This window comes from Manis javanica, chromosome 1 (genome assembly GCF_040802235.1).
Source record: "Manis javanica isolate MJ-LG chromosome 1, MJ_LKY, whole genome shotgun sequence".
In the NCBI taxonomy this organism is placed as follows: Eukaryota; Metazoa; Chordata; class Mammalia; order Pholidota; family Manidae; genus Manis; species Manis javanica.
In genome coordinates, this window is record NC_133156.1 from 224,502,499 (window position 1) to 224,514,858 (window position 12,360).

Below are 12,360 nucleotides of genomic sequence, written 5' to 3' on the forward strand. Positions count from 1 at the left end.
GATATGATCAAATAAATCACATGCTTTAAAAGTGCAAATATTAAAAATGACTATTAAGGGTACAACACTGTCAATGTTCTTTTGAGTATGCAAGTATTACATTTATTAACTAAACATAATTATACCATCTCTGGACCAAGGATGAACCTGAAGTCCAAAGAGAGAAAAAAGGTGTCTATTTTACTTACTGTATGAAAAAAAGTGAACTAAAACCATGAAAAGGATGAGAAGATAAAGGGGGTAAGCAGAAGAAAGCTAAAACCCTTATAAAAGCAACACAAAAGGCATTGCTCAAAATTAGTAACTCAGAATACACACTGTTTAGAAATATGGTTGTAAATAACAAGAAACAGCTATGAGTTCAAAGTAACTAGTTGTCTCTAGGGAAAGCGAGTGGGAGCATTTTTTAGTTTTAAGTCTTCTAACACTTTTTGCCTTTTAAATTATGTATATGTACCATAGTGATAAAAAATTAAAAACCAAAAAAAAACAAACTCAACATATATTCAGAAACCAGAATTTCATGTTCTATTTCATGTTTTCTCCTAGGACTATCCTTCAAATCTCGTATTTCTAGAACTACTTAATTGCTTCCCTTTAAAAATTGCTTCCCTATTTAACACACACAAAAGAATAGAGAAAAATATAAACAACCATCCCAACCTTTCAGATTTCAGAAGTTTACATTTTGACCTAATTGCTTTTTTATTTAAGAAATAAAGTATTATAGATATCCTTGAATACTATTCACTTAAAAAAATTAAGTGGTAGGTTCCAAATGTTTCTTAATTACATATTAATTATACCCAAATGAAGTTGTTAAAAATATTAAAAATGCACATTTATTCAGAACCTACTATATACCAGGCACGATTCTAGGTGCTTAGGATACATAACTGAACAAAACAGACAAAAGATCCTAGCCCTGTGGACATTGCCCTTTGGTCACACTGTTAGTTGACAATTTTCCAACATTATTTTCAACTACTCTGAAATAATCCCTTAGTTTAGATAGATATGATCCTTCGCTGTCTCCTAAAGGTAACATATTCATTCCACATCTGTTTACATTGTAACCACCTTTTGGCATTCAAATCCAAATTATTCAAGTCTCAACTCAGCCCAAGATCCACCTCTATCATAAAGGTGAAATTAAAAATTTTTTATTAATATTCCTCTCTTAAAACACTTACATTTTTGGCACTTAAATCATACTGCATGATATTGTTTTCTATCATTTCTTCTAGCTTTTTCTACTGGATCTAAGATCCTTGAGGAGAGGTATGATTTACCCCATTTCCTGTTTCTTCCACAGGCTAGCAAGTACAAAGAAAAGAATAGCCATCATTAAAGTATTTCACTATGTTTCTTATTGATAGGTTATTGTTCTCTAGCAACTTACTAATATTTTTCGGCATTTCAGTTATAAGCTACTGATAAACTGTTTTTACTTATTTTATGACAGCAAAAGAGAATGAAGAACAGACCTTGGATTCAAACTGACTTGTACTGGAATACTGGCTACATCATTTTTGAGCTGGATGACTTCACACACGTTACTGAACTTCTCCAAGTCCCAGATGCCTAACCTGTAACGTGAAGACATCATGTTTATTTTATTATTAACTATCCTCCTCATAAGGTAATTATACTCCACAAAAGGTTGTTCTGAATACTAAAGGAGATACTGAGTACAATAAAGTTATGCTCCTTTCTCTTTTCTTATCCCTCCCCTCATAACCTCTATTACAAGGATTGGTTAAGAAACACCTTCAGACTTGGTCTTAAAAGTTTTAATTTTGACAAGGCCTTTGCAATTTTACTTTTGATTTCACTAATTAAATTTTAAAAGAACATTTATATACTTACTGAACCCCCCACCACTCTGTGGGAGGCACTGGTTTAGAGCTAATGATATAAAATAAAGGTCAATAGGACACTCTCTATTCAAGAAGTTTATAGATTAACCAAGAAAAAAAATACTTCATTACTAATTGCAAACATGGCACAGAATTATGAAGTAAAAACTGATTCTAACATGGATGTCAATATTTCCTTAAGTATTTTCTATCATAAATTAGTAATACATAAATGAGCCATGTAAAATTAATTTGTATCAATTGAATGAGCTTCTACAATCACCACTGTCATATGAAATGAACAAACGTACCTTACGTACTATAGAGTTTAAAAAAACCACCTGCCAAGTATCTATGCTACCAGCATGAATTCGGACATCAGAATGGGCAGTGAACACAATTTCCTTCAGTATACTCCCAATTAGTACCACTACCATCTTACATTTGTATTGTATTTCACAATTTACTGAACACCTTCCCAAATATTATCCCACTTACTCCCAACAACTGCAGTGATAAAAACCAGTCAGGAGACAGAGTAGACTGAGCTTTTGGGAACATATCCACTAAAAGGAAAACCCAGTCAAAATAGATTTATACAACTAAGAAATGCAGTCTTTTTAACATATAACTAGAAGAGAAAAAGCTTGTAAGTTACCAATTTTACTTATTTTTTTGAACAAACTACAGGCTTTTTTTTTAAGATTATGTATTCATATAAAAATATTATACCACTGGGCACACTATCTTTATGTAGAGGCTAAAAGTTTCTCTTTAGAAATAAAGCCGTTTCCTGGCATTAAAGACAAGGGAAAAGAAACCAAGGATCACATTTCCATGCGGAGCTCCTTTCGCTTAGTTCTTCTTCAGAATGGGATTTGGGTTCTCAGTCTCTAAGTACAAACTATGGTAGCATCAAAACAAACACTTTAAAAGGCAGTTTATTTGTATATTTTATTGATTCTAGTTTACTATTAAGTAATAAATGAAATCTTTTGAAAAGTTTCAGCTTATCTTAGTTGTAATCATACTAATGAAGAAGATACCTTCTTCTAGAAAAAAACTATTGAGGGAATTATATGCAAAAGGACCAAAATGATGGTGATGTAAGTAATTTAAATGGGAAAATCCTAGGGGAAAGGTGAAAGCAGGGACTGCCAAGGTCACTGAATCAGCCATTGTTTGACCCCAAGACATTCTCATTCCAGGGCTCCATATTGAACTGTTACCTACCTTGCAAAACCCACCTCAAATACAAGCTTTAGAAAACCTTCCACAAATACTCCAAAAGATGTAAATACAGCTACTAGCAGCACAGTGAGGAGATGAGTCATTGTACTCTTAGTATTCGCCCTCTCTTCACAGTCCCAAGTCTAGTCTCAACTGTCACCTCCAGGTGGTTTCCTCATATCCATTCTTTTCCCTATCCAACCTACTTTCCACAGAGAAGTCAGCATGACCTTTTTGATTATGATCAAAATTGAATTGTGGGACTTCCCTGCTTAAAACCCTTCAATACTTCCCCCATTGATCTCGGAATACGGCCCAAGAGGATAATGTTAAGGGGAGTTCACTGTACTGTTGTCTCGTTACATTTTAATGGCTTGAAAATTGTTTAAAGGCGGTCCCAAACCCTTAACATCGTTTAAAAGGCCTCCCACCATCTCTCTGGCACTAACCACAGCCCCCTTTTGCTTTCTGCACTTAATGCAACTGCTAAGACCTTTCAGTTCCCACAACCTTCTCTAATCTCTATGGAACCTATTTCCGTTGCCTGGCCCTTTCTTCCCCACGTTGGGAGTCATCTTTGCCTAATTCCTACTTACCCATAATATTTCAGCTCAAAGATTACTTTCCTAGGAAAATCTTAACGAATTTCCCCAGATGGGATTAAGTCCCCCTGCTACACGTTCTCCACAACACCCTACCAATTCTTCCTTTTTTAAGCTGTCTAGAATTACTGGCATTTACTTGTGTGATTATTTACTATCTGCTTCCCCCTATTACAATGTAATGTCCTTAAAGGCAAAATCTATACTGGTCACCAACATTTCGTTAGCACTCAGCACACAGTAGGTACTAAATAATTTGGATGATGATACTGAGTAATTAACATTAAACATTACGTATCTAAAGTATGCATGTAAAATATTTACCACAGTGCAGGGCTGAGCCAGCGCTCAATAAGCGTTAGTTTTTGTTAATACTGTATTCCGCCTTGTATCATAATTGTGTGCGTATCACTCCCTCCTGCATACAATTCCTACTCATTTTTGGATTCCGTCAATGCCTAGTACTAACTTTAGAGTTCTGCATGGGTGCTCAGTATTCACTGGATTGCCTTTTAAATTAGTATGACTTACAGCATATTTAGACCTTTTCCCGTTAAAACTAAAGTAGAATTTAAAAACTGATGAACACATCAGACACTTAAGCCATTACCATGAAATAAGCTGCTTTTCACGTCGCTAATACAACCAGTCGTATTCACAGTTCCACATCGACATGAATACGCTCAGTTTCCTATATTTATTTCCAGTTATCTCTAAACAGGACGGAACTGACGCTGGACGCCACGCTTATGTTCATCATTGCCAACAAGTAATAATGGCCAGAAAAATGCGAATAGTCAGAAAATGGACATACAGAAAAAAAAAAAAAGGAAAATAGCGACAATCAAATCTACAGTCTAAAAGAAAGTGAGTTGTGGACGACGAGTAATGAAGTTAACTAAGAATGTACACCCAACACAGGCATGCTTTTTATTTCCTAACTCCTTTTGCGATGTCCGCCTTTGGAAAGGGGGACATTTTGAGAGCACGTACGTAGAAGTTTCTGAGCCCATCGGAACGAGAAAACCCACCGATGTGCCTTCACCAAGAAGCGCGGCTCATCCGGGCTGGACCGGAGTCTCTCCCGGCCGCCGCCCGACAGCGCGCTTCCAGGTCGCAGCATCCGGGGCTGAAGCCCTCGCGACCGCGGGCTCTCAGGACACAAAGACGAGCGCGGCCGCGCCGTCCGGCCCGGGAAACGCCCGCCCACACCCGGCGGCCGGCACGACGCGGCGCGGCCTCAGGACACTTACCCCCGGGCGCGGCCGCTGGAAGTGGTCGCGCCGCGCCGTCGCCCCGGGGCCTCATCCTCAATTCGCCCAGGGGCCGCGGGCGCCCCCGCCGCTGCTGGGGTCGAGCCCCTCGGACGGGGAGCACCGCCACCGCCTGAGCCTCTCAGGATCGGCGGCCGCGCCACCGGGACCCGGCCCGCCTCCCTCCGTCACCGCAGCCCGGCGCCGTGCACGCGCCGAGGCCGGGTCTGCGCAGATGCGCGCGCGCGCGCGGGTGGGGCTGCCCCGGCCGGCCGCCGGGGCCCTTGGCGTTCTGCGCAGTAATGGCGGCGGGCTCTTTCTGCGGTCGTCGTCGCGGCTTGCTGCCTCTTCACGCGGCGCGGAAAATGCACGTGCAGGCTCGCCTGAGAACCCAGCGACCCCTTGTGTACCTCGTTAGCCTCAGGCTGAATCCGTGGAGAGACTTCCCTGCATTCTGATAGTGTTGAACTCTACCTGAGCCCTATGATTCTGGAAGGCCACGGTTAAAGAAATCCTCCCCCCCCTTTGTGTACCTGAGAGTGTTTACAGCGAGGAACCACCCTTCCCTATCTGATGTAGATATGACTCACGGATGCCCCCTTTATTTACCTTTGACAAAGTCAGGCACAGACCCTCCAAATTCCCCTTCTTTTTGCCTCATAAATTACTAGCTGAACTGATTGTACTCACTGACCAACCTGGACAAAATGAAGGCTTCCTTGACTTTACCAAACTTTTTATTTCCTTCATCCAGGCCCCCAAACTTTGACACACCCTCAGTCTGAACCAGCATTCTTACCTACCATTTCTGAAAATAGGCTGACCCTCCATGTAGAACATCTTTGATCTGCAGTGTCATCACTGACACCTCCACCCATTCATCCCACTACCGCACACCCAGATCTTTAGCCTTTGTTCACCCCTCGCTATAAAAGAAAACCTCGTTCTGTCTGACCCTGGAGAGTTACAGAATTCGTGGTCTATAGTTTTCCTCTAGCTATAGTCATTCGCTCACCCCCCACACCCCATGGCTATAGTCCCTTTTCCCTCTTGTAATAATCTTCCAGTAAATTCTCTTCACCTAAATCCAGATTTATTTGATAGTTGAGCATTCTCCCTATTGTAATTGTCCTTCTCCTTTGTTGAAATAATCTTTTTCCCCCACCCTGCTGCAATAATATTTTCAAATAAAGTCCTGATTTGCCTAAATAGTAATTTTTTACTTGACAGTTTTTAGTGCCTGGATTCAAATTGAGATTAAGCCTCATCTGTGGACCCCAGCCATCCTCACCAAGGTAAAGCTACCTTCTGAGTCCTTTTAACTCAACTGCTGTTCAGTGATTCTGGAATCCAGTGGTGAGTTCAGTTTTCAAACCAGTGCTCCAGAAGCTTTGTGTGTTGGAGCCCAGGGTAAGGAGATACTCTGATACCTTTGGGCAAAGACTTTTCTTCAGCCCTTATGTGACACCTCTCCTCTTTTTTTTTTTGGTCCCAGCATCATTTCATAGAGAAGATTCTTTCCTTGTTCAAAACCAGTTGACCATAAATGTACTGGTTTATTTCTGGACTCTCAAAATTCTATTTCATTTATCTATATACATCTATCCTTATGCCAGTACTATAATATTTTAATTACTATAGCTTTGTAGTAGGTTTTGAAATCATAAAGTGTTAGTCTTCCAACTTTGTTTTTTTTGAAGGTTAATTTGGTTATTCCAGGGCCCTTGCAATTAGGATCAACTCTTCCATTTCTGTTAAAAAAGGCCATTGGGATTTTGATAGAGATTGCATTAAATCAGTAGATCAATTTGAAAGTAGTGACATTTTAACAGTATTAAGTTTTTCAACCCATGAACATGGATGTCCTTCCAAATACTTAGGTCTTTTTTAATTTCTTTTAGCAGTGTTTTGTAGTTTTCAATGTGCAAGTCTTATACCTCCTTGGTGAAATTTACTCATATTTTATTCTTTCTGATGCTGTTGGAAAGGCAATTGCTTTTTTAATGACCTTTTTGGATTTTTCATAGTGTATAGCAATGCCACTGATTTTTGTGTGTTGATCTTATATCCAGCATCTTTGCTGAATTCATTTATTAGCTCTAATAGTTGTTTTTTTAAAGTAGATTCTGTAGTATTTTGTACATATAAGAACATGTCATCTGTAAATATGAATAGATGTACTTCCTTTCTGCACTAGAGGCCTTTTACTGTTTTCTTGCCTAAATTCTCTGGCTAGAAATTTTGAACAGGGTAATTTTGTATACTTTTGAATGGAGATGACAAAAGCCAGGTTCATGGTCTTGTCCCTAATTTTAAGGGAAAAGCTTTCAGTCGTTCACCATTGAATATGTCAGTTGTCCTTCATGCCTAAGAAACTTTTCTATTCCTACTTCCTTGAGTGTTTTTATAATGAAAGGTTGTGGGATTTTGTCAAATGCTTACTCTCTGTCAATTGAGATAATCAGGTGATCTTTCTCCTTCATTCTATTGATTACACTGCTTTTTAAAATGCAAATACTGTTTACTGGTTTTCTATTGGTTTGTTAATTTGGGATATGGTACATCTGTATTTAGCCTTCTGCCTTAACCTGCTTAACTGTATTCAGTGAATGTTCTATTTTAATGCCCTTGATTCTTGCCTATTAAGAAAAACAAGTTCACGTTTTGGACTTAGATCTAGGTATATTTACTAATGTAATACCTAACAGATAAAGCCCATAATGCCAAGGCAATTTATCAAAGAGTTCCTTCCATCCTCATGGATTTGTAATGTTACCTCATATACTAAATCCCCATCAATACTGGGCCCTGTATTCTAGGTCTGTGTTCTGTTATGCTGACCTGTCTGTTGACCTCTGCAACAATAGCGGGTTTCTCCAAATACTGTAGGTTTTTGTTTGGTTTTGTCTTTTACCATTTTAAAGTGTATAATTCTGTAGTGTTAAGTACACTCAAATATTGAGCAACCATTACCACTGTGCACTTACTTCCAAGACCATTTTACATTCTCACTCAGAATATATGAACAATCCAGTTTCTCTGCCTCTTCACCAGCATTTGGTATTGTCACTTAAAAAAATTTTAGTTGTTCTAATAGGTATGTAGGATAACTTGTCAGTCTTAATTTGTATTTCCCTACTGGTTAGTGATATTGAAATCTTTTCATATGTTTATTTTCCCTCTGCATATCTTCTTAGATGAAATATCTCTTCTGATCTTTTCTCCACTTTGTAATTTTTTTTTTAATGTCGAGTTTTGAGAGTTCATATTCTAGGAGAATCCTTTGTGAGATACGTGGTTTGTGAATATTTTTACCCAGTCTGTTTGGTTTTCATTGTCTTAACTGCATCATTCACAGAGCAAAAAAATTAAAGTTTAAAATTTTGATGAGGTCTAGTTTATTTTTTTTACTTTCATAGGTTATGCTCTTGGTGTCATACCTAAGAACTCTACTCTATATTTTCCTAAGTTCTATTTCATTCTTTTAGAATTTGCTTTGATATTTTTGCTGTTATCATTACATAATCATTAGTATTTTGTATTACACAACTAAATATAAATCTGTGGGTCTCATTCCTTTTTCTTTTTGCTGGCTGTTTTTCATGATGATTTTTACTTTATGTTTTTTATTTTGTTTTACTGGGTCATATTTATGAGGTTTTTTTTTTTTGGTATCTTCTGTTGATGGTGCCTTCTTTCAGAGACAATTTATGATTGCTTTGGTTCTGTGCTTAGAATTTTGACTCAAGCCTATTTAACCTAAATTATTGTCTTCATGTTCTTCATACCTATCAGATTTGGTGAATTTAGGCTGTAAACCTGAGGACCAGTTTGTTGTTTTGAATTCTCAAGGGATATGTTCTTTCCCCCTTATTCTTAGTGTAGATGCTGAGAAAGGCAATTCTCCTTGAAGTTTCCGGGGGATGAGTGATGGCAAGGTTGATAGGTTTATTTTTTACTCACCCTTATATTTAAGTGTATCCTTTTTGTAGTAGGATTTTGCAGGGTGATTTCATTAGACTATGTAACTTGAGCAGATTCTGGGCCATGTCTCCTGTCTTTTGTATCTTCTTAAGATAGAGAAAATAGAAGATCAGGATCACTAGGGCTGAGCAAATGCATTGAAAATGAATGGTTTCTATAGATCTTTGCTTAGTAGATCTGGGCTCCTGCTGTGACTTAGTTTTTGGTCGAAATATTCCTTAGTGTTTTGCCAGCTCATGTAGTTTTCAGTAAAGTTTAAAAATGATTTTAAACACCGCTTAGTTATTTTCTCCAGGTCATACTATGTAAAACAAGCAACTGTTTCATATCTTTTCCAAGCCTTCCTTTCTTTTGCCCATAATGTTTCTTTGCCCCACTTTGTAGTTCAAGATCCATCTCAGGCGTCATTCCCTGTTAGAGGCTTTCCCTAACATCCCAGTTTGAACTAGAGGACTCTGCCTCATTCTTTCTTACCACATTGTATTGCAGCTTTCTCTTTCATTCCCTCATTGCCTGTGAGCTCTTTGAGGGCCAGACTAAGTTGTTATTTATTTTTTTTAATCTCTCTGTTTTTTGGTCTGGCAGAGAGCCTGACACCGGTTTACTCTGAACATCTGTTGATAGTAAATGGCGTAAGTTATAACCCAAATCATAACCTGGCTTTCTCTATTTAGGACTATAAAAACAAACACAGAAAGAAAGGAGGCAGGCACACAAATCCTTGGTATTCTAACTTTCATATCATACACCTCTTAAGGATATTCTATATACTACTGAAAACCAGCCTTTTTGTCAGAAATTAAACTGTTGATTCTGCTCAGTAATTTCATTGCTAACTGATGCAGGAAAACCCAGGTCTGGTTCCATTATGAGGGCTCCACACCCTTTAGAGGCTGGTTTCAGGTGGTGGGTGGAGTGGCCTGGGAGGATGCAAAAATTAATGTGAGAGGAATTTGTTTGCTTTCCTGGAACCCATATTGCTTTCCAAACAGAAAAACGATCTCCATTCCCAGGGGTGTATGTAGTTTTGTTGAACAATTGGGATCTTGGGTGGCTAGACTGCTCTAATTTTGATGCATCTTGGTGATTTTTACAGGACTCTTCTCAAGTCTTCAATTTTAGCGTAGTAAACAGGAAGCACTTCTGTCCAATAAGTAGTAAGCTTTCTATCCCTAATGTACCGAGAATTTTTGAAATGTACATAATTCCTAGTTTACAGAACTTTTCATGTTGTGTGCCTTCATCTTTTTCTTTTAAAGTTAAATAGTAAGTTTTACATATTTGTGTTCAGCTTTTTTGTATTATTAACTCGAGCGTGTGTGGGCGGCAGCATAAAGGACGCTCTTAGTAGGCAGAATTCATGCTTTGTTGACTCCGCCTTAGATCTGCCCAAGGTTATAGAAAACCACTCTGTCTTTGTTTTGTTCAGAGATGCAGGGTTCTAGCTTTTGTTCTTTCTTAAGCTTTCGGTGGCGAGATAATGCACACATCTATTTTATCACAGTTAACCATTCTTATTTTATAGCTGTGAAAAGTGCGGCTCAAGTTCAGTGTCGTGCTTTGGGTGCCTCTGGGATTCCAACTCAGGTCACCGCGCCCTCGTTTTCGCCGGTCCTCCATCCCCCGCCTTTGCCGGTCGTTCCTTCCTCCATCCAGGCCACCTGGGCTGATAGTGGGGGTGCTGAGGTACTTGGGCCTGTCAGGGTGTGAGAGCTTCAGGACTGACTCCAGCGCGCGAGTTCCTTCCGTGCCCACTCTGGTTTTTCCCATCCCCCTCGTAGATGGACAGCCGGCCATACCTGTAAACCATAGAGCTGACACAACCCAGAGCGTCCCTTCCCCCGGCGGCTGAACACTGACGCTACGCCGCTGGGCGGGGCCTACTAGAGGGGCGGTGGGGAGAGAGCCGCCGGCAGGAGAAGGCTGGCTGGCCTTGCAGCGCCCCGAAGCGGCCACGGCCAGAAGCGTCTCGTCGGCCCTGCGGCGCTGGAACCCTGACGCACGGAGCTCGAGAGCGAGAACGAGAGAGAAAGGGGCAGAAATGGCGGCTCCGTTCGGCTCCCGCTGAGAAGGGCGAAGCCGGCGGAGGGTCTGAGCTGTCCGCCTGGAGCATCGCTTCCGCCTCCCGCTACTACCTTCTGACGCCGACTTCCCTTCCTCTGCCCTAGTCGCGCCTGTCCTCGTCTGTGCTCCGCAGAATCCGGGTCGGCTGGTCTCTCCCGGCCCGGCTCCACTGGCCCTGACTGCCCGGCCGGCGGACCGGCTTTCCTTGGCTCTCCCGGGCGCGGCGGGCGAGACGTGGACTCCGTCCTCCTGGCTGGACCATGGTGAACACCCGGAAGAGCTCCCTGCGCCTTCTCGGGTCTAAGTCGCCTGGGCCCGGGCCCGGGCCTGGGGCCGGAGCAGAGCAGCCTGGGGTGACCGGAGGCAGCAGCCATTTCATCTCTTCTCGGACCCGCTCCTCCAAGACCCGCGCTGCCAGCTGCCCCGCCGCCAAGGCCGGGGGAAGCGGTGGTGCCGGCGTCGCTCTGGATGAGGCCCGGGTAAGAGCGCGGCGGCCCCAGTCCGTAGTCTTGAGAGCGCCGGCCCGGCCGCCGGGGCTTTGTCTGGCCGGGCTGGGGCAGGAAGCCTCCAGTGGAGATCGCCCGGGCGGCCGGAGACCGGGTTTGCGGGTGCGGCGGCGGATGGCACCGGCTAGGTAGGGCTGCGACAGCTTTGCTGGCTCGGCCCTTTTGTGTAAAGAATAGGATTAATCTAGGGGAAAGGGCTCTGGGAGTCTTTTCGGGACATTAGAATGGTCTGCTTTCCGTGTCCCTGTCCTGTCTTAGAGGGGAATTCTAGGGGAGCAAGAGCAAAGAACCGGAGTTCCCCGGTGGAAGGGCTGGAGAAAAGAAGTGAAAGTTTTCTGCGGTGTCAGACCCTTCCTGTAAGTGTGTCAGCTCCTGCCAGTGTCTAACTCCACCTTACTCTCAAACTGTTTGGGGGTGGTTCAAGTTGCTGAGGTAGTGAACGGAGAGCTGCAGTTGGCAGTCAGGCAGGAATGCTGAAAAAAGTTTGTAGCTGCTCTGACACCAACTTTAAAACAAAATCAACGCTATCGCCTCTCCAGGCAGGAGAGATCAAACATCGTAATTGTGGTTGAAGAATACGCTAGCTAGCTAACCAGGGTTCTAGAAGGGACCAGTAGAGCTTTCTGGTCAGAAAAGGGGCATGTCGAAAGAATCGTGTCGAATGTTTCGGATAATAGGCAGTATCATTTCCAAGATGTACGGTTTCTTAGATGTCTGCATTTTTGTTATGGGAATAGTTTATCAAAGGTGAGCTAACCCCATCGTTGTCACTGTTGGAAAAGTGACATTTAATGAAGGGCGGTGATAATTTAGTTTGTTTAAAAAAAGTTGTTGAAAGATCTTGAAATTTTATTACAGCGTA

The 12,360-nt window shown here is 41.6% G+C and overlaps 2 protein-coding genes across 6 annotated transcripts in view; one reads left to right on the forward strand and one right to left on the reverse strand.

The window, feature by feature from the left end:
• UBXN2A (UBX domain protein 2A) overlaps positions 1–5,473 on the reverse strand; it is a 36,619-nt gene extending 31,146 nt beyond the window's left edge. The window contains exons 1-2 of one of the 4 annotated variants that reach the window (XM_037005567.2): positions 4,945–5,473; positions 1,488–1,589 (exon numbers count right to left, since the gene is read on the reverse strand). Coding sequence is in view for 1 of the 4 variants with exons in the window: in XM_037005566.2 (XP_036861461.1) it covers positions 4,945–4,999 (55 nt within the window). In the remaining 3 variants the exon portion in view is untranslated. Of the gene's footprint in view, positions 1–1,487; positions 1,590–3,092; positions 4,876–4,944 lie in introns of those variants that run through there. The other 3 variants (XM_073215959.1, XM_073215962.1, XM_037005566.2) reach the window with 3 other exon arrangements.
• A 4,108-nt stretch (positions 5,474–9,581) lies between these two features.
• Positions 9,582–12,360, forward strand: part of ATAD2B (ATPase family AAA domain containing 2B) — a 149,663-nt gene continuing 146,884 nt past the window's right edge. Inside the window, exon 1 of one of the 2 annotated variants that reach the window (XM_037005564.2) lies at positions 9,582–11,471. In XM_037005564.2, coding sequence (XP_036861459.1) covers positions 11,253–11,471 — 219 coding nt within the window. In that variant the 5' untranslated portion in view covers positions 9,582–11,252. The remainder of the gene's footprint in view (positions 11,472–12,360) is intronic. The other variant, XM_037005565.2, reaches the window with a different exon arrangement.